The sequence below is a fragment of the Abramis brama genome (genome assembly GCF_963993115.1).
Source record: "Abramis brama genome assembly, chromosome: 24".
In the NCBI taxonomy this organism is placed as follows: Eukaryota; Metazoa; Chordata; class Actinopteri; order Cypriniformes; family Leuciscidae; genus Abramis; species Abramis brama.
This window is the reverse complement of record NC_139986.1, coordinates 20,619,722-20,643,499: the sequence shown is the minus strand read 5'-3', so window position 1 is coordinate 20,643,499 and position 23,778 is coordinate 20,619,722. Positions and strand designations below refer to the sequence as shown.

General features: G+C 34.9%; 1 protein-coding gene across 1 annotated transcript in view; it reads right to left on the bottom strand.

The window, feature by feature from the left end:
• Positions 1–17,922, bottom strand: part of vipr2 (vasoactive intestinal peptide receptor 2) — a 30,633-nt gene extending 12,711 nt beyond the window's left edge. The window contains exons 1-4 of the mRNA XM_084102103.1: positions 17,683–17,922; positions 11,080–11,182; positions 8,618–8,725; positions 4,027–4,121 (exon numbers count right to left, since the gene is read on the bottom strand). Coding sequence (XP_083958229.1) covers positions 4,027–4,121; positions 8,618–8,725; positions 11,080–11,182; positions 17,683–17,733 — 357 coding nt within the window. The 5' untranslated portion in view covers positions 17,734–17,922. The remainder of the gene's footprint in view (positions 1–4,026; positions 4,122–8,617; positions 8,726–11,079; positions 11,183–17,682) is intronic.
• Between the last annotated feature and the right edge of the window lie 5,856 nt (positions 17,923–23,778).

Below are 23,778 nucleotides of genomic sequence, written 5' to 3'. Positions count from 1 at the left end.
AAGACAAACCGGTCTATCCGTACATCAATCAGGCAACCCTAAAGGAATAGCAGGTGTCCTTTTAAAGAGAATCAATTCCCCAAGTTTAGAAGATCAATGTCCAATTTAATTCGTCAATGGGCTTGTTTTAATTTCTTTGAAGGTGCCCAGGGCAGGACTTCTTTGAAGCGAAGCAGGATGGGGCTCAAGAAATCAGGTTTCAGACAGGTTTGACTCAAGGTCGATCAGTGTTCTTACTAACGCCTTAGGAGGACGACTTCAGTCATCTCTGCTAATTTCCACGAGAGAACTCTGCGAGGATGGGAATGTGCCCTCTGCTACTGTCTCTCTACCCTTCAGGAAACTGCTTTAATGTTTCATTTCCCCTGACACAGGATCAGAATGAAAAACAGCGAACTGTCCCCTCATCGCTCAAACGAGCAGCGCAGAGTCAACTGGGCACCATCCCAAACCACACCGCTGCCAACCATCTTACCACGGAACACGTGCTGAACTCTGGGTGATGTCGAAAGTCCATTGTCCATAGTTGTAATGGAAAACATTTCTAGGGAGACGGACTGCCTCTAAACATTAAAGAACCATACGCAAGTACAATAAAACAAGATTTAAGATTTTAACTCTTTTGAAATTAAAATGATTGTATGGCCCACTCTGATAAATGAGGGTGTTTATCACATGAAAGAGGTTAGCCAATGATAACAGAGCTCATTTATATATAGTGTTAAATGTGCAGTAGCAAAAACATCCTGTTTAACTTTTAGAAAAAACAGTGGAAAATTATGGGGTTTTTTGTGCAAAAAAAACTTTACTAACATAAGACTTGCTATAAAGTGTAGAAAAGCCTTAAGTAAATCAAACTTCTCATTTATTTAAACCATTATATTACTGTAGACAAATATACACAGTTTAAACGTTTTCTTTTATTCAGCAAAGATGCATTAAAGGGATGGTTCGGAGTAAAATCATAGGGTCCTTTGCACCATGACCTCGAGCCAAACACCTCCCCAAAAGCCTTTTTCCCTTGGTCGAACATTATTAAAGTTAGAGCTTATTTAGAGATATCAGCTGTGTGATATTAGTGTAGGCGCTAATGGATCCTAGGCTGTATCTCATAAATTACCCCACTAATAATGCCCAGAATGGCACCAAACTTCTACAGTAGTACAAATAGGTTCTGTACTCATAAAACGAGGCATTGGAAAGTTTGTAAGTACATCAGGAGTTTATTTAAATAACACTTGCCTGACGGCTTATGTTACCGCGAACCCGGACGTCGAGGTCTCTTCAGTGATTTGGGAAAAGCACGTAAAAGTCCGGGCAGAAAGCGATCCTTGCATCGCTTTCTACCAGGACTTTTACGGGATTTTCCCAAATCACTGAAGAGACCTCGACGTCCAGGTTAGCGGTGTGCTTTTTTTCTTCTTCTTTTTTTGCAGAAACCCATTTCCACTTCAGTCAACTAAACGTGAATCAAACCATTGCTAAGATGTCAAACAGGTTCTAATGAAATCCAGTTCAAATCCAATTTATATGCTGGATCATCCCGTTTTTTGTGCCTATAGCCTCAGACAGGCTGATTTGCACCATTTCAAGGCTGCTTCAGTCACCGCATGCATCTCCTTTCAACATTTAGCCAATCAGAGCAGGCCGATGTGTCAGCATGCCTGCTCTGATCCTTGGTATCACCTCAAGTCGCTCTGACAACTCACTGCGCTTCAGAGGGCTGATTATCCAGCCATAAGAGGCGTTTGCCCTCGCTGCTGGAGACCACGCTTGTCCACAAACACTCAAAACCACACGGTCATGACAGGGTAAAGCAATATAAAACACACAACACATGTGCTGACATTTTTATAGAAAATTCCTCTAATAAAAGCGGATTTCGTTTCAACTTTCTCGAGTTATAGCAGATTTGAGCCCTGTCATCTTCAAGTATTAGTTTTCTCTGAAATACAGTATTCCTCCGGGTGCAGTTTAATGTCAGTTTGGTGTATAACCAAGACTAACATTTCAGCATCATAATTTATTAAATTGTACAATCTTACATTCAAAATGCTTTGGCTGAACATTCGCTCTTGCCAACTGACTTTTATGTTAATCTGGGACATTTTAATACTTAAAAGGACATTTATTTGTCATAATAACTTTAACGGAGTATAAGACACTTAACGTATGCATTGAAATCCTTATTTGGTTTTTGTGTATCTCTTCTTTCCCTCAGACGGCTGTTTAAGTTAGAATGCAGGGGAGGTTTCATCTGATATGTTGGAGACGTTTCTTTTTTTGTCAAAATGAAAGTTTTTCCATATGGCCTCAAACATCCAATAACTTAAGCTTAAGGTTCCCAACGTTCCTATCGTTCCCTGCATTCCCAAGGCTCCCTACCCCTATAAAACAGCACAGATCTATTAAGAGCACTTATTTGATAAACAATGCCATGAAGAATTAATGATGCTGCAAATCTTAAGGCAAAACAGGTCATGGGTACGAGTTAAAAACATCTCATGACTTATGTTTTGACTAAAGGTTACAAAAATTAGATCGGGATAAAATGTTTCATTTTTCATTTTTATTAGGGAGTGTTAAGTTTGTGGGATGCTCCCTGATGCCCCTGTAATGGCAATAAAGAGAGAACATAACATTGTCAGGTGTTTCACTAGTTACAGCTTATGAATAAATGTGAAATAAGCCACAGTAAGCTCAGTTACAGTTCACCTCATTAGTTCATTAATAGGAAAATCAGTTACTGATATTTTCAATTTGGTGGTTTAATCTGAGGAAGATTGTGCTTATGTATCACTACATGAGTTATGGAGGAGGGGAGGAGGGCGTTTTAGGAAGCTTTAGATTATGCACATCATGACTGATGTTTTCTTTATTACATGTTTTGATTTGAATAGCTAACTTGACTTACATCAGTGGAGGTCAGCCTGTAATTCTGACAATTAGATTGAATTTTTGTATAATGCTTTATGTCATAGCTCCTTAAAAAAGTCATCCGCCAATTTTTTACTCACATTTGGTGCTTGGTGGGTGTTAATTACGGACCCTGTATTTTGTAAATTAATAAGGTACAACTCTAGAGGAAAAAAAAAAGACCATCTAACCACCCAATATAGAACACTTGCAGAACTAATGAATGAAAACTCCTAATGATTCAGTTCACTCCTCCGCTCTGGCAGTCTGTCTTGACACTGGCATTGCCATGGTTCACTTCCTGCAGAGATTCTCTCCATTCCAGTTGCTCATGATTATTCATATCACTAAAGCACAATCACAGGATGAAACTGTAAATTTCACAGGCGACTGCCGTTCACGACAAGCTATTTAATGGACTGAGAGAATCTAGTGTTATTATGAGAAACGTTACATGTTACTGCACATTTATATATATTTTTTTAAATTCTGCCATAAAAGAACAAAAGCACCTCTCTGCTCTGATTCTTTTATCATCTCATGTATTCATTTTTTTGGCTTTCTGGCACTCTTTTCAACTTCAAACGCATCTAAAATCATTTGTCTCCAAATTTGGGATCCTGATAAGAAATATAATACTGAGAGCAATTTGGTTGAAAGCCCATGAAAATACACTAGAGCCAGCTGCTCGCTTTCTTTTAAAACTCTAGTGCTTTCCATGACTGTTTGCCTCTGTCAGACACACGCATGAACACACACATGCATTAATGTACGCACTCGCATCTCCAAATGCACACAAACACGGTCTCTGCCCCAAAGGTAGTCCCAGCTGGCAGGGATGCAGGCACTAAAAGGTTCAGGGTCCCGAAATGTCCTCAGTGTCCACACACAGTGGTTATAGCACATGTGGAGAGGGAACAACAGTGCCTTTCAGGCAAAATATCTTCCTTTACCGCTGTCATTCAAGCATAGCTCCTTCAGGATAGTTAGCGCAATGATCCTAAATACTGTGTACAATCAAAAGTCCCATTCTGATGGCATCTGTTTTCAGGACAAATGACTGTAAAGTAATTCTGGGAAAGATCTGACTTCATAAATTCAGTCACTCACCTTGGTTGCATTCGGGCTGGGCTCAAAGCAAACGCTGTGGATGCTGGGATACACGTCGGACCAGCCTTCCGTAGTGCAGTTCCTGCTAATGATCCCTAGAACAAACAGACATTGCTTCGTTAACAGCCAATTTATCAGACTGATTAATGGCAATTTAGTCTGACAACGAGCATTAGTGAGTGTTTTGGTAGGTAACGCTTCGCAGCATTTCACATTGCAGAAAGACCAGAGATATCTGAGAAAGCTAATGAAGTTCATTAAAGAATCGAGTGAAGCTCAACAAAGCTTGCCAAGAAATGTTTCACCCAAAATCCAAAAAAAAATAATATTTTGCATAAAAAATCTAATTTTTTGCATCATTTTCATGATAATTAAATGCATTCTCTCACTTAGTTTTCTACAATTATTTTATTATATTTAAACCAAAAATAATGTACACTACCATTCAAAAGTTTGGGATCAGTAAGATTAATTCTATTATTCAATAAGAACGCATGCAGTGACAGTAATAGTAAAAAAAAAATTAGAATGTTACAGAAAATTTCTCAGTTGTTTACTAAAAACACTTAAATTAAAATCAGCAGTAAAAACAAATATTACCACGATGAATACTTTCATATATATATATATATATATATATATATATATATATATATATATATACTTACTGCTTTTATAATTACAACTGTATAACTACTGAAGTTATGTTAATGAGAATATGAACTTTTATTATTATTTTAATGATGAGAACACGGGGTTTGAATGTGCTTAAATGTAATGATGTTAACATTGCATGCAATAAATAATTGGTCCAAAAAAAAAATCTTAATTTTCTTAAAGGAAACTATGATGACTTATATTTTTCCTTTTGATTATAGAGTGAAAAGATTCTGAAATACATCATCGTGTCCAGCCTTTATCTTTAGGTGCAATTACCTTTGCATTTCCATCAACATGGGCTGCACTCACTCATTATACTTGTAAATCCATATGGCACCAGTGATAATGGAATAGTTTTGCACATCACTGATGCATTCAGTCAAGGCTGAGAGGCAGAGGTTGTATTTATGCCTTGACTGTATATTTGTGTTTCATGCACTAAAGTATCTGCGTGTAGGCTTGTTAATCCTCTCAGTAGCGATAACAGCCTCCTACACATTGCACGGCATCAATGACCACCATTACACCTGGAGAAGAGCAGCTGGCAGGCTAACAAAGTGTACATGAACACATTTACACATCAACCAAATATTATAACACCCAAGTACTTTCCAAGAAAATAAGTAGGCTGAAAGATATATTTTGGAACATCTGATTTAAAAATAGTACTGGCTAGAGTGAAGACCATCTGAATAAAGTACTTTAAAGATAATGCATGTTAAAATACTTTATTCTATCCCAGATGAATATGCAGACACTAAGTTAACAAGCTGTAGGTTGATTTACCTGAAAACTACAGTAAAATTATGTACATTTGTTATTATATTTATTATAGCAAAATAGCAATTTACCATTAATTAAAAAATATATTTTTGCAATTTGGTTATGTAATAAAAAAAGTAATAATAATGTGTGTGTGTGTGTGTGTGTGTGTGTATATATATATATATACAGAGAACATTCACACTCATTTTTCTAGCATGAATCATTTCTAAACAATATTTAACGGTGATCCATCTTAATTTGGAAGCTATTTTGGTCTTTGTTTTTTTCTTTTTTGTGATTAAAAACTCAAAGTATTCAAACTATTTTTTCAGAGAAAGGCAAAAAAATTGGCCTTGGCTTTTATGCAAATTTAATGGATTAAAAAACAGAGAGAGGACTTCCTCACTTCAGAAACCCAACAGACATTGGACTCTATCAGTAGATCATTGACCTACAAAAGACAACTGAGCTAGATAATACTGTATATTTACTAGCATCAGTAGTATGTGATTCTAAAAACACTTCAAGTGAAACGACTTCTTATGTGTTACTCAGAGCGACATGCGTATGTTCTATGTATATTTTAGGACTGACAGGAAAGCAGAATGAATATTTAATGGCATTTCATGTGGCCGAATATGCAGGAGAGCACAACTACATCACTGCAGAGCACTTTGCGAGAGAGAGAGAATGTAAACTCTGCTGACATGTATCAACATGGAGATTTATTTTTGTCCATGTCCAGCCTGAAACAAATCCCCCAAACACACACCCACACATGCTCACACACACCCAGCCATGCAGATCTGAACATACGTGCGTACAGGCACTCAAACACACACACACAGGCCTAACAAAAGGGTCTGTCTGTACAAACAGACAGATTCAGGCTTTATAAAGGTGCTAACTAGCCCATCTTTGAAAACCTGGTCCACCTTACTCGTCCTATTCACAGGCATCCGCTAATTTACGTCATCATGTGAGCTCTTATCTTGAATTCAAAATGTCAGAAGGGTAATCAAACATGTAATTGTCGAGAAGCATAAGTGCTTTGCGGGAGCACAAAGCGGGACTGCTTTGCTGCTTCTCACTGCCATTCAGGGACACAAATGCAAAGGCGCAGAGCTTTGTGCTGGCAAAAGCCTGACAGACAGCTACTTTCCATTTTGTGCATGGCACATCAGTCCAAAACCCTCATATCTAACATGACATCAGCAACTAAGACAAGAAGAATGCTACATGTGGAGTAATTTTGTACATCCTCCAAAAGGCTACTGTAGAAATGACAGGTGTACTGCAGTAATGTAACACGGGCTTTCTTTCTGTATAATGTACAATGTACTTTTTTTTTGCAAACGGCTCATGTATACACACACATATTTATATATACACACATAAACATATAGGATCATGTGACACTGAAGACTGGAATAATGGGTGCTGAAAATTCAGCTTTAACATCACAGGAATAAATTACATGTCAAAGTATATTAAAAAATTGTATCTAATGGAGCCTTGATGAGCACAAGACACTTCTTTCAAAAACAAGAACATTTTATAGTTCATTTATTATAAATATAGATTTTTAGAATTTTTTTAGAAATGGTAATTTCACAATATATTGCTCTAAAGCCATTTTAAAGATAATATTGCTGTACAACCCCCAGTGTTAAGGTAAAGCTGAAGGTGACAAAGACATTTTGCAAAGAAAGGTATTAATTTACTTGTTCATTTCTTACTGTTCATCTCTCTCTTTATGTAAATGAATACTTTTTACACAAAATATGCTTACTTGTCTTTATACTGTTAAAAACCTCTTGATTATCTCATGATTTCTGAATCTCCTGAAACATGAAATTATTACGTTAAAACAAAAATGTTTAAAATATAAAATAATGAAAGAGTAAAACAACTCTCCCTAAAACTGGGCCCAAGATCGAAAAGCCCTGATGTAACGTACATGAGCTCCGCCGAGGAAAGAAATGGGAAGATGAAACATTTACTGCCCACACAACCCCAATGCACCTGAAACTACCTCATACAATGAAAGAAGGTGATATATATATATATATATATATATATATGATTTACGTACAATCCATTAACCTCTGTCAAACGATTAAAAATATATCCCTCTGAACACTGGGTTGAGAAAGTGCAATGTGTTGCTTTTTTGAGAGCTACTTTGCGGAGGAAAAAAACAGCTGATAATATCTGTGGTAACAGCTAATGGAGCATAGATGATGCTGATGATGATGACAGTGATTCATCTGAGAAAAGTTCAGCCATACATTAGAAAGCTTGATTGGAAATGATAATCGTGTGCTATAAAACCACAGGTCAGCATGTGTTTCCAGATGTTCTGAGCTAATTTGGCTCTGTGGATATCCTCTGTGGATATCCAGCGGCACCATGTGTTCATGTGTTCCTGCGTGACCTCTCTGTGCCAGCAGGTTAGAAAGGGCTGGAAATAGACTGATTGGGGAATCATGGGCTGTACGTATACTCCCACACTCTGGAGCTTGACGGACAACTTCTCTGTGGGGTAGAACGAGTGTGCTGGTTCTGTGCCCTCGGCTTGGGTCCACGGGTCAATGAGCATGTCCGAGCAGAAGGGGAAAGACATGATTCACTCAATCCAGCCTTCAGTTTACTCCCTTACTCATTAATTTACTCACACTCACAATCACGTCAGCACAATTCACTCTGTTGCTTTACAAGAAACTAGCCCTCAAATTGAAAATAATAGCAGCATATTATTGTCATATCTGCTTTGTGCACTTGAGAGCTGAACTGATTATAAACTTAAAGTTCAAAATAGGGGTTTACAGCCTAATGCCACGAGAGAACCTGTTTAGGTTCCTATATACACTGGTAAGACCCTTTGGAGAAAATCTTTACACCTTTTTATAAAGTTCCTCTCTTGAAAGACTGTCAACGTACCGTATGTTGCTCCAAATGTAACCCCAAAAGAGAAAGTTTTTAAATATATATTTAAGTTCCTTTAACAGGTATCTTCAAAAGGGCATCTAGTGGTTCTCCAAATGACTTTGTAAAGACCAATATTACACTTTTTTTTTTAATTATCAGTATCAACCGATTTTGGATCTCCGTATCATGTTAAAATGTATAAATGACAGTTTGCAAATATTAAAGTAAAAATTACCATCTATGGTGAACAAACTTTTTAGGGCAGCGGGGCAGGTATTGACGACCACCTCTCCAAAATCGGCATGGCGCCAGCAAGAAATATTGTCCCACATCCCCTTGCAACCTGTAAGGACGTAGACATAGAAAACAAAATAAAAGCTCAAAACATTTTGTGAAAAATATGCTGAAATAGCAGAACTTTCAACACAAGTTACCGCAACACTGCACGTGAGAAACTTGACATGTGTTTGACAGGAATCTGGAAACATTTAGGTTAAGATAAGATCCGCATTCATTTACCAATGTTCTTGACGGTCTTTTATGAGTTGAGTGTATCTGGCCATTTTTTCTCACACACCACAAACACTGCATGGAACATGCATTTAATTTGCCTTTCATTTAGCAGTAAAGGTACAGTACAACCAAAAAAATACAAAAAAGGAGAAAGTCATTGAATCTCTTGAGACCAGCCCACAGGGACGGGACAAATTCCAGCATCTATGGTCAAATTAATGTTTTGTGAAGGTCTGGACATAAATAGAAAGATGGTCAAAGAGGTTTGAAAATGACATCACACCCCCATCCATCGTCATCTACAACTCCAAACACTTTCAGAAACGGCACAGCAATGAGGGCATGTAGTTCTTTCTGTGTACTAAAGGGATATTTCACCAAAAAAAATGGTATACTGGAATACTATATAGCACTTGAACTTGAAATATAATGCATGAGTAATACTTATAAGTTTTATAACAATTTCATGGCGCTTTTTGTCAATTTGGAACTTGAGATGCCAATTGCTCAATCTATATATGGAAAAGAGTAACCAAATATTTTACATTATAACATTTATTATTATTATCAATATTGAAAACATAATACATTTTTTCAGGATTCTTTGATTAAGAGAAAGCATTTATTTGAAACAATGTAAAAACAAATCTTTATTTTTGATGCATCCTTGTTGAATAAAAGTATTATTTTCTTTTAAAAACAAATCTCACTGACCCCAAATCCTTTAACAGTATTGTGTGTATGTAAAAAAAAAAAAACGCTTTTGTGTTCAATAGAAGAGTCAAGCACACAGGTTTGGAACAGCTTGAGGGCAAGTAAATAATGACATAATTTTCATTTTTAGGAACAATTAATTTAAACAGCTGTGTCTTCTCTGAAACAGCTGGTCGGTTCTGAGGGAAAATAAGAAGGCTAAACTAAGAGAAAACAGGTCACTCACCAAGCATTGTTTAAGACGCAGTAAACATTGCTTCTGATTGGTCGGCGCTCAGTCCACTTTGCCCTTTTATGAACAATCAGAAATCTGGGAAATATTAAGTGGTCCAAACCGTTTCGTTTTTTTTTCCGCAATCATCTCCAGAGGGACTCATCACTCATTTCACCCATTCACTGGTCAAGACCTGTGTGTATTTATTGCCAAATAATTACCATTAATTGGAACATCTGTCCGTTGATGGACACCATACAGCTGTCATCAAGGCAAACAAAGCAGTGTTGTTCCCACACTTCTGATTTTGTTCTAAAGTGGATGCAAAGCATGTAGAACAACGCAAAACCAACATAAAATAAAATAAAGAACAGATTGTCTATGATTGCACATTGATTACACCGATTTAGGCTTCTTTTGTGTTTAAAATGTAGTTGTTTAACATTAGAATTGTCACATAAATAAACAAATGCTAAATATGGTCCCTGACGGTTATTGACCGAGGGCTGTATGATTACGGCCAATGACCAGAGATGATACGAGCTGGGAAAATGCAGAAGAAAATATTTAAAGGCCCTTTGAAACACAGGCATCAGTAACACAAGTCATCACTAAAACATCTGGGATCGTAAAAGCTTCAAAGTAGGATCTGAAAGCCCTCATCATAAAACTACGAGTATCTTTATCTTCTGTTACCTCATCCAGACTCACTTAAAAGGGTAGTTCACCCAAAAATAAAAATTCTGTCATTAATTACTCACCCTCATGTTGTTCCAAACACGTAACACATTCGTTCATCTTTGGAACACAAATTATGATATTATTAATGAAATTAGAAAATATGCCTACAAAAATATGTCATCCCTGCACCAAACTATCCAGACAATATAAATATCACATTCAACATTGACCTTAAAAGCTGGAGCCAAAAGCAACTCAACCACTATCAGCCAATAGTAAATGTGATTCTACATCTGCCAGAGCATTGCTACACACCAACAGAAAAACATTGAGACATTAACTGATTATGTAGGACAAACAATGTGGCGAGAGCTCATTCAGATTTCTTTCACTGTAATGTTTGTGGGGAACATGATACAAACACACATAACACTTTCATCTTACAATGTTTGCCTGCTAGTGAAATGCGGTTTCACATTCTGGCCATCCAACATACTGTACACAACAGATGCGGTAAGTGGATTAAGAAGATGATGTAACGTGCATGTGCACACATACATGCACTAATACATTACCTTTGGTGTCTGCAGGAAAGTCGTCAGCCAGTATGCCCAAACATTCCTTCTCGGCCATCTGCAGCTCATACAGAAAGTGACAGTTTGCATGTCTCCCGCTGACCTTCAGGGGCAAAGGAAAGAAAATCAACCGTATGATCTCAATGCTACTGTCATCCAAGAAGTGAAAAACGTCTCAGTCAGTGTTGTTTTTGTATCGCTGAGATATATTATTATAGTTTATAATACGATTTTAAATTAGTTTTTATTTTTATATTTTCCATTTTACTTTTACTTTTAAAGGTTTAGTAATTTAGTTGTGTTTTGTGTTTTTGCCCTTTTTTTTTTTCTTTTTTTTTGAATGTCTAGTTTTTATTCCTTTTTATTTCAGCTTTAGGGGTCATTATGGGGTAAGATGTCACAATGAAACCTGCTATTCAACAGCCGATTATAGGTTTTACAGCAATACTTCAACAGTAAAACATTTATGAAACATAAAACAATAAATTAAACAGCAAAAATACCAAAATATTTATTTTGACCAACAAATATTGCAATTAATAAAAAACATTTAAAAGTAGGACAACTTAAATCTACTCAGTAATATATATATATATATATATATTACTGAAACATTTCTCATATTAATTTAGTTTAATTTAATGTACAAAAATAACTTAAACTGAAAATTACTAAATATTATATATAAATATAATATTTAGTAATTTTTCAGTTTAAGTTATTTTTGTACATTAAATTAAACCAAATTAATATGAGAAATGTTGCATAATTTTTTTTATTGTTTTAGCTTTAGTAAACTATAATAACCCTGGTCTCAGTGACAATATATATTTGCATAGACATGTACCCTCCAGCTTATTGGGATCTACATAAACATCATGAGGTTTGTCACCTGAAGGCAGTGCTGAATTGCTAACTCAGTTGAGATGGCTTTCTGGTGACATCATCTGAAATGACTGATCAACACAGTTGGATTCAAAGCTAGCGTGATCAAAGAGCGGTCACAAAGCCTGTTCAAATGATGGACTAAAAATCCTCTATTATAAGAACTGTAATGATATCAAGGGAATTAACCAGTCACATGAAGTCTTCGGTTAAAGATCTCATTGGCTGGTGCTCAGTCATGGATAGTTTTTGCTTTATAAATGTGGGGGGAAATGCTCTAAAATCATGGCAGTTAGAATTTAAAATCAGAATTTTTAAAATACAATCTAATACATTCTATTTGACATCAAAGATCGTAAGAATATGTATTTTGATAAAATAATTTTAAACCCAAATGTTTCAAACACAAGGTCACCTTGTACGTCTTATGTGTTTGCGCTACGTGTGAACTCTTAGTCACTTTGGCTTTGGGTTTTTTCAAATCAGAACAGGACATAAGCCTAAACTTTAAGTCTGTCATTGCTCATCTCTTTCAAAATCTTCAGCTACATCTTTGACAAGAGTCCTCAGCTGAGCAGAGCTTTCCATTCTGTATCACAACTAGAACGATCACCACACAAGCTAATGATATGAGTGATTGTATCAGGATTATTCTGGATCATGACAGTCAGAGCAAACGCACGCTAGCTGAGATTAACTCAGGCTGAGAGCAATTACAGTCCAAAACAGATTTGACATTCTCACTTCTTTTTTTCTGTTGATTTCTCAGCTTCCACTGAGAGAGAATGGATTCAGTATGTGGATTACCAAAAGTCTGAATCCAAAACATCTCAGCATTACTAAAAATATCCAAATGAGCTTCAAGAGTGTTCCTTTTGCACTTCTTATTTTAATGACATTTGTGAGAAAAGTGCGAGGAGAGTCTCGACAGCAGTCGGTCGCCGGGGCACATATCTGACTCATTCTTCTGCTTCATGGGAATTGACATGTTTTTCAAAAATAATTTGTTGGGAAAACGAATAGAGGCTTTGTAGTTGAAAGGGGAGCATCTGGTGCAATAAACATGTAAAACACTTCCACCTGAGAATGACGCTTTCTAAACTAAGTGACGGGGATGCAAAAATGTAAAAATGAGATGAATAGTTCAGATAATCAGATAAATGACACTTATTTCTAAACTTAGTTCTAAAGGATGTTTCAAGTAAATATGACTAACATTTCTGTGAAAAGGTCATTTTAAATACCATATAGTCAATACTGCTAGTTTATTATTATTTTTTCAAGTTAATTTCTCTATTGACACATTCACTACTATTAAAAGGTTTGCTCACCAAATCTGCATTTATTTGTTAAAAAATACAGTAAAACATGTGAATATTATTACAATAAAAAAAGAACTGTTTTATATTTTAATATTTTTTCAGCATCATTACTCTAGTCTTAAGTGTCACATGATCCTTCAGAAATCATTCATGCTTGATTTGCTGCTAAAGAAATATTTCTTATTACTATAAATATTAGAAAACTGTTGTTCTGCTTAATATTTTGTTGACGAATAGAAAGTCCAAAATAACTGAATTTATTTGAATATATATATATATTTGTAATAATGTAAATGTCTTTACTATACCTTGTAATCAATTTAATGTGTCCTTGCTGAATAAAGTATGAATTTCTTTTTCTTTTTTCTGTAAAAATTATCATAAGTTGACATTTTCTAATAACAGACCACGTCCTATAATGGGGTTATTACATGGGATAAGCTGTCACAATGAAACCTGCTATTAAACAGCCTATTATTGGTTTTTCAGCAATATTTAAACAGTAAAACATTTATGAAACAAATAAAAAATATAATTCTATTTGTTTTGACCAACAAATATTGTAATTAATCAACAAAAAACATTAAAACATTTAAAAGCCATAATACAACTTAAATAAACATTTACAATGTAAAAAATTTCCCCCAACCTGAGGATTTTTAACCATTTGAAACTAACAAAAACAACTACTCATAGAGAACCCAAAAATGTGACTTATATTATAGCCCTTGTGATTTGCCCCGGTCTTTCTCATATATATATTCATCTTTAATAAAAGTGATCTTGAATTTCAGTGTCAGTAATGTCACTCAGTCACACTCTTCTGTTTGCAACATCCTTTTGCACCCTGCTGTACTACTGTGCATGTGTGACACACTTTCCTGCTCGCCCATGTTTAAATCCCACTGGAGTTACTGCAACCACAAACTCATTTCCATAAGTTGTTTTAGACTTAGACTACAGATTTATTTGAAGGTTATGGAGGAAATTTCCTTTAAACGAAACGTAGTCGCTGGTCATTTATGTTCACGGAAAACTATGACGAATCATAGCACAGATAGCTTCTGGACTGAAATGTTACACAAAAATGGTGTGACCGTTCAAGTTTAAACCTAACATGATGAACATCATTACTCTTCTTTGGCTTGACGATTTGCTTTCGTGCTACTATGTTTCTCTTCTGACACAGTCAAGATGATTTAATCTGCAAGATGTGAATCTGGACTCTGGCAGTCCTTTACTGAACTGAAGTGGGTCAGCTGGAAAGCATGAAACTTTGCAAATGTCATCATCTGATTAAGTGAGAACGTGTGGTTTCATGCTTAAGGTCAAAAGCAGTTGTGCAACTGTTATCAGTTTGTAAGCCAACTTTCCATTTCTCACACTTTGAGGTAATTAACGAGAATAAGAAATGCATTTCAAGGTCAAAAGCGTTCTGAGATTTTATTGCTTTGTTTAAACAGTTGTGCTCCACACAAAAAGCTGTGTTATTACCACATAAACAATGTGGATTTTTTATTTATTTATTTTTTAAATGACTGCTCAAATGATTACTTAAAGTATTTAGTAGAAAAATATCTTCTGGATTATTGTCATTTTTTGCCTATAGCACAGGTTGGGGATAAAGGTTAGACTGAAAGAAAATACTGTTCTTTCTGCCACTAAATTTTTCATCACCACAAAAGCCTGTCACATAAATACGATGCAATACCATCAAACCCCAAGAGGACAAGGAGTAGTGAAAAAACAAAACAAAAAACAAAAAACCATTAAATGTCGTTGCATGAAATTGGTCAGGGATTGAATGGATTGAATTCTAATAGAGCACAACCACACAACTTCCTCTCTGAGCTTTGATAGGATCTCTGTGTAATATGTCTTCAGTATCTGAAGATACCTCTTGATCCACGGATTGAAAACCTAGTTTAGTGGCTTTTGGGGGCAGATATTGCATGAGCTTTACAAATCACTGCAAATTAAAAAAAAAGTAGTACAACAAGAAAAATTGTTATTTTGTATAAATATAAACATTGCTGCACACACAAAATAATTACGCCTATGTGCATTCTCAATACTAATCCATGACAAAGACTGTAATGGAAAACACATCATCTTGTATCGTAATCCCTGTAGAAGACATACTACACAGATACATATGCTACAATTGAACATTTCTGCAGCATATACTAAGATTGAGTTTGTGTGTATCTGTGCCTCTGGGGTACAGCCATATGGACACAGTGTTGATCTTTAATTAAGGTCATAAAGAGATGCTCGCTGATCTACAAGATAAGTAACTGATAAATGGACTTTTGAATAGATAAGCTTAAGCTTATTTAAAATGAGATTAAAAACAGGGCTTGTAAATAATAGCTTATATAAGTTTATATGGTGCATCGCTTTTCCAGCAATATCCAAACTATTTATCTTTGACATTGGTATTTACACTGGGAAAAAAATCCTATTTTTGATCAGTATCTTTTCCAGAAAAATATCTACACAGCCTTAAAACAAGATGAATTTACCTTAGAAATACAACTGCATAAGATAACATATCTTAAATATTAGTGCACTTGGTATTTTTGTGTATTTTCTAACAGCAATTTTTTGCCATATATCCAAAGTTTAAACTTTGTGTTATGTTTTATTATTTTTTTCTTTGGCTTTATAACCGTAAAAGTGCATTAGGAGACCAATGTTTAAAAAGTATAATCTCAAAAAAGCATATAGCTTTTAATTTGTCTGCAAGCCACCAGCTTTACACTGCACAGCAAGAAATTGAGTAGCTCTTGCCCCGATGAATCTTTTCGTGAAACCCCTTTGGGCGAAACACCTGAATCACCACAGAGAGCCTGTCTAGAATAGCCCTGACCCACTTCTCTTTAAAACATTGTTATGTTCTCTTTTTAGCATATTTAAAAGACTCATTTAAATTGTAATTTAATTTAAATCTGTATAAGAGTGTCCAGTACAAGCAGAACTGAGAGCTGAAGGTCTGATTGACTGAAGGTTAAGAGACTGAAGGTTGATGCAAAGTGAAGATCAATAAGCCAATAGAAATTAAGCACTTTTAACACTAATGGCTGTCATTTTCTGAGTTACCTCAGTTTTGTTTTGTTTTTAAATCGGACTTTTTGCATTAAGAGGAGACTGTGGCTTCACACTTTTGAATATTTCTCAGGTATATGTTTATACATTATAAACACACCGTACTAAAAAATAACTATTGATTACTTGGTGAATATTAACGTTGGTGCCCAAGAAAAAAAAGATACAGTTTATTGAACTCATGTTGTCACCCCAATAACTGGGGATGTCATAATGGGATTTATTGTCACATCATAGCTTGACTTTAAACAGCCTATTTTAAGCTTTTTAAAAATTAAAGCAATTACCACAAAATGATTCATGAAACAGTTAGTGTTAAAGGTAGCCTATTTGTTATTCTTTTGATAGTAGCTGGCTTTGACATGGTTTCTATATAGTCCAAGCTTGTCATTTGTGGTCAGGTTGGTCTGACCAAGCATTTTTCAATAATGGCTCAGCTGGCAGTCCAGCAGGTCTGAGATCAACCTGTACCAATAACAAACCATCAATTATGTTCTTGAACCAGCTTGACCACCATAAGCTGATATGCAAGTTGACATGAAAATTTAATCAGTTTTAGAGCAGAAAAGTTTTTTGTACCATTTTAATCGCATCAAATACATTTGATATATCATGACTATTTATTTAATATATCTATAATTCATAATTGGGTAACACTTTAGTTTAGGATCCAATTCTACTAGTTGCGTAAAGCATGCATATTTCTAGGATATTGGCTGTTTATTAGTACTTATAAATCACATATTTCTGCACGACGATATTCTACATCCCTTAGTCTTACCCAGTAACTAAACTTAACAACTACCTTTCTGAATAACAGTAATTCGGAGTTTATTCAGGCAAAAGTCGTAGTTAATGGTTAGTTAATACTGAGAATTGGACCATAATCTAAAGAGTGACCATAATTTGCATACAACTATAAATATATGCTAACTAAACACGTGACAATTGACAAACATGTCCTGAGAACAGCAGTTCATCCTCTTAATTTAAATATTCTATCATTATATAGCTCTTGTCTGAAACACGCTAGCGTGGTTTTACTGTTGTTTACTAGTAGCTGTAGCCAAATATGATAGTTTTGCGGACACAATTCACAGACATTGTGGTTGTGAAGATGGAAATGCTTTGAAACCAGCATACAAAAACACAGCTAAAGAAAACTCGCATTTGATGTGATTGTTTTTCTCACTCTAAATCACATATGTACTGAAAACATTTTGACAGTTGAAACCCGCACACCTGAGGCGGAAAAACTCATAACTAACTTACCGGTGCAGGTACTTACCGAGTGCGCGTGCCAAACTAAGAGAAGAGCCAAACAGTTCACGAGGTTCATGTTTATTTCTTGCTGGTTTCATAAATAATATCTCGTTAGCGTAAATTCCAGCCAGTCCTCAGTATCAAGAGTGAGAAGTCATGCTGGAGGACAGAAGAAAACAAGCCACTTGCGCCAAGATGTCCGGTGAAAACACTTCTGAGCGCGCAAAATTAGTGTGTAGAGTGCAGAATGGATGAGCGCGTGAGTGCGTGCGCGCGCGCTGAGGGGAGGCTGTTGATTCTGTTCCTCCTCCTCTCTAGATCATCAGAAGCGCCACACATCTTACACTGCCAGCACTTGGATAGATATTTCACTGGCATTCATTTCAAACACTTTGAGTGTTTATCTGCTTTGAGGTCACTCAGATCGGGGTGATTTTGCTGATTGTGGGCTATGATGGGGCTAGTTGTTACACTTTTTACTCCAGAAAATATATCTGGTTTCGTTTTTAAAGTCAAAATCACTAAATCACTGGCCACAAAAAAATTGATCGAACATTTCCACCGCCCAGGAAATAAATTTTTGGGTCACTGAACACATGTTGGGCTTTTGAGCCAACATGCCCCAATTTAAGTTGTCCCAATAGAATCAGCCTTTACTGGCTTTTCAGCAACATTTAAATAGTAAATAATTGTTTGAAATAAAAGACTTCATTAAACGACAAAATGTAAAAGGTATAAAAATATCAAACCATTGTTTTAGTCAACAAACATTGTATTTAATACATTTATAATATTTAAAACATGTTCACTGTAAAAAAAAAAAAAAAATGTTATGACAACATGTCTTTTACATTGCTTTAACTCATCAAAATAAGTTAAGAAATGTAAAAAAAAAAAAAAAGTCATTTTAATGTAATTTAAGTTGAAATGACTGAAACATTCAGGTTGATTATACTTAAAAATTTTAGGCAGCAACCTTTGTTTGTGTTACAACTTGTATCAACTTGACATTTATGAAAAATAACATGTTCTATCGTAAAGACAGAATTTATAATTATATTCTAATTTAAAACCAACATACAAAACCACTCATGGGGCGGGGCCCAGTGCAAGTTGGAGGAAACAGGGGCCACCCTCGGTCGGTCCGTTCGCATACACCGCGGGGCCCCTAAAGCGCGGGGCCCGATGCAGACGCAGCAGTTCCATCGCCCTAAGGATGGCCCTGCACTTACATTTGTGTAAGTGGACTTTTGACTATAAACCATATAAGCTCAATGCTATGAAACTAAACAACATCTGGGATTGAAAAAGCACAATTCTAAATTAGATCTCTGGAGAGAAGAACATTTGGGTAACAAGCATGAAAATGAGTGTGAAAATAAGATGTAAGTGTGAAGTCTCTCTTGGATTCTAACAGGCAGAAGAAGTTGCAATGGATCTTTTCACTTCTTTAATTATTATTATAACTCCAAAGACTTTGCTGATTAGTTTACCATTAACTTGAAAACAGATGACCTTCTGCCTCTTTAAAGAGGAAGTCTTGTGGGCGAACCTGTGAATAAACTGCAATACTCTTTTATTTATCATGTCAAACCACAAGGTAAGAGTGACCACATACAACAAAAAGTGTTGTTGTGTGTATAGAGGAAACATTGCAGCTTTTTGTGCCTATAGTTTTACTGTTTTTTTCAACTCACACTGCAATTCTTAGTTTCACACTTTATAATTGGATGCACTTGATACATTTTATGAGTAATCATTGATAAAACTGTCAAATGCAGAAGTCAGTTGAGCTAAATGGCAGCTTAATGAATAATAACTTTCTCAGCACTAAACGGCAGGAAGTCACTTCATTTAGCATTGTGTTTGTTCTTGGTCAGTTAATGTGACTTTGTGAACATCATGTGATGGAGTTTGGAGACAGATGTGGAAATAAGTAAATCAGAAAGCAGCCATTGACTTCCCACTACCTGAGCTGATGGTACAGAGTGTATCAAACAGAAATATACGAAAAAGAGCTGCCTTAACCGTTATAAGGCAAGAAACAGGCAACGTGACCTGGGAGTCACATCGTTTTTATTGTCTTTTTTGGGGCATAAGAACGATTTTTTCATCAAATCCTTTTATCATTTATCACAGCCTGGTCTGTCTTGAGTATGCTGGTCACATGATTTGCTTCAATTTTTGTGTGATAAATTAGTCAGCCTGACCTAAATTTACTTTCCTCAAAATCTGAATGTCCTGCACCACCGGTAGCCATGTTGGCTACCGGTGGTGCAGGACATTCAGATTTTGAGGAAAGTAAATATATATTAAACTTACTTTTCTTCTGGAAAAATAATAATATTACTGCTAACATTAATTGTGAACATTGTGTTAAGGTGCTGAAGAAGAAAATTAATTAATATGTTGTTCTTGTTGTTATTTAGCATGTTTTTAAATATATGTGACTCCTGAGTCATTGCCTGTTTAGGGTATAAAAAAGGTTAAATCCTAATCTAATCATGACAGACTATATATCGTTGGAAAGGTCTAAGACTCCTAAATAGATATTTTAGCATATTTTAGTTTTTTGTTACAAATTATGTAGGAACAGTAATAGATGAATTTATGACAAGAGTGCACCTCAAAAAATCTACATCATAACAGGAGTTCTGGCGTTTGTCACAAAAATTCGACGCACTTCACTTTTAATAATTTAAACTTTGGTTTTCATGCTAAAAGTTCATAATAAAACATAATCTAGTATTTTCAATAAAAAAATATCAAATAATATTATCCTCTAAAAAGTATAATATATATTATCCTCTAAAATATAATATTATCTTTTTTATCGCCTTTTTATTACATCACATATTTTAGTAGTTATCATAATTTAGGTATCATTTGAAAGCTTACAAACTCAGAATTCATCCTGTGAAAACCGTTTTGAAATTGGACGTTGCATTACCATACGGTACTCTAAATTCTTTTATCTGTCTCCACCCCTTTTGGGCGTAATCATGTTTCATAATTTATGATCAAAACCTTTTCTAATCTTGACAAAATATTGTCTCAAGGTTCGATATTTTGTGACAGAAGTGATATTTGGACAGAAATGTATTAATTTGTTACGCAGAATGCATACAATTAAATTCAATGGAATGTATGTCACCCGGTGGCTATTTTTGGTATTACGCCTAAACAAAATCTCATGGGAACTTCAAGTTTTGTGCTATCAACTTCAAATTTGGAACACAACTTGGTTAGATATATGGCTTTGATTTTATATTAATTTTAGAGTAAAAAATATTTTGTAAAATATATATTTTATATAAAAGAATATTAAGTACAGTATATTTGATTTACTGTAAATTTAAACTTCCTTAACTTTTTCATACTTTCATTTTTTTTAAGGGGTTAAAGTACCATTTTTATATGGTAACGCAAGGTCAAAACAGTCACAACTCAAAAAATCCAAAATATATAAAATATTTCAAAAATTCTTTTGGATATGTTTTACTTCAGTCCAGATGATATAAAAAATTACATGAAATGATTTTTTGCTTATCATTTTCCACTCTTGCCTGTGTAAGGGTTAAAGTAGCCTACAGCTCATGCATACCTTTACTTGAGGATAATGTTTAAAAAGAAACAGACTAGTGTGAGAATTTGCTCATTAATGTAGCATGGCTGGGATTTGACATGACAGTGACCTCTTCTGGTTGTCCTAAGGCTAGTGTGACACATTATGAATCAAAATGTGATGTTTGAGAAAGCATTTCAAACGCTGTGCAAACCAGACATTAGCCAGACAGATTAAAACACAATTGAATCAGTATATTTTGAGATCTGTCAAACTACGCAGGATTTCATGCGGCTTGAATAAATGCATTTCCCTAAAATATGAGTAGCAGGTTTTATTTTGCAGTAAGCTGGATGTGGAAAGATGAACAGAAGACATTACTCTCTCAAATCAAGACCATCTGCACTGGAACATTTCACAAAGGAAAATACTGACATGTTCATCATCATTTATGGTTTCTGATACTTTTACGTTTCCAAAAAAATGCACTTTGCGTCAGATGCGTATATTAAAATAAAACCCAGACGGGATTTCTCCTTCTATGGAGATTCAATGGTTTATCATTTCCCCCCAAAAAAAGTCTGAAAGGGAAAAATGAAAAGAGTGCACTGAGTAGAGTCTAGATTAATGCCTGTACTGATAGTTCCTATAGTGGACTGATCCAGGACATGTCATTATGAAGGGATTCAGTTCAGACAGGAATCTGTAATCTGATATTAGACTGGTAGTCTCACATATTTCATGGGTTGAGGGGGGAAAAAATTAATATTTTGTTTTTGTTATGTATACTCTGTTCTAAAGCTTTTGCTGAGAAAAAAAAAATCTATTACATCCTACAAAACAATCCGCCTAGCAACACTGCTCACTTTTAAAAAACAGGTTCTTCACTGACATCAATGGTTCCATGAAGATACTTTAACATTCAACCCACAAAAGCTTCTTTAAAGTGGATTCAAATGTTATTCACACTAAGAAAAAAAAAGGTTATTTTAAGAACTGTTCACTGAAAAATGGTTCTTATATGGCATCGCTGTGAAAACCTTTTGGAACCTTTATTTTTTAAGAGTATACAATATTACAGAAATATTAATATTGAAAGGAATATGTCTCACTGCTATGCATTATGCTTAAGCATCTACAATAAAAAATCTTTACATAAAAAAATATGATTTATGTAGTGATGTATACACATGGAACAAAATTATTTAGTGTCTTCTGAGTGTTCTCATTCCTGGCAAATTCTCTCTTTTAAAAAGGACATATAAGCAGAGTAATAGAAATAATGACAAACAGTTTGTCAACCGTTGAGATGTGTTTAGACTTTTTAATTTTTTGTTGTGATATTAAAGTGAGGGAAAATGTAAGCACACACAGATCCAAATAAATTTGGTCAAGCAAATGGTAAAACAACTGAATACTTTCCATTTCTAGGAAATTACCTATGGCTATGAGCACATAGTGACACAGCTTTTAGAGGGACATGGCTAATAAAAGTGCAGACTATACAAACGCTGCGCATCCTTGTAACATACTATTTTAAGTACCAAAACTCAAGTTGTTCTATTCATGTTAAGCAATGTAATATTAGTGCTTGATAGATACACATTGACAATAAAAACCTAGAGGGAAAAGAAATTGGAAAAAGACTTTCACCAACAACTTTAAACCGACATGGGACAGGCGACATGAAGCAGTAATATATTCATCTTTTTTTATGGGTTGCAGACATTTTAGTGTCAGTCTATGTGTGTTAATTTAGCACCATCTGCTGGAGCTTCTTCTTAAAGGGATAGTTCTTTTGTGTTCAACAGAAGAAAGAAACTCACACAGGTTTAGAACAACTTGAGGGTGAGTAAATGAGTAAATGATTGAATTTTTATTTTTGGGTGAACTATCCCTTTAAGGGCAATGAGAATTATCTGTTCTGAGAAAAATCTGTTCATCCTATTTACTCCAGTCCAAAGAAATAGCTCTTATAATATATTTAGAGTTACAATTGATGCTTTATTAGTATTATTAGCATTACTTTTTAATTAACATTCACAACATAAAGTGAGGTTAATACATATTTATGCATACAGTAAGCTTCAATGTGAAGGTTTTGAAGTAAAACTTATTTTATGAACTTATTTCTATTATTATAAAAAAAGTTAGACACATTTAGAAAAATTATTAGTATTCATCATTCTATTACTCTATAGTCGATAGACTTGGAAAAAAATGATCACACAAAACATAAAGGTAGTTTGTATTCAGACATGTAACAGAAACAAAACTGAATTGAAAAATGAAACAGCTCATTTAATATTTGATGACATGTTCCAGCAAAGTCTCAAAACATATAATATTGCAGAATCATAATAATAAATGCATGCATTTTTTAGATGATGTGCTCATTGTATCTAACAGAGGTCAGATGAATCATTAGCAAATATAAAAGTTAAGAAAAGAAAAGTTTTACTTGGAATTTACATTTATGAATACAAAAACTAGTAAAATAAGGCCCGGTTTCACACACAGGGCTTAGACTAAGCCAGGAATAGGTCTTAGTTTTAA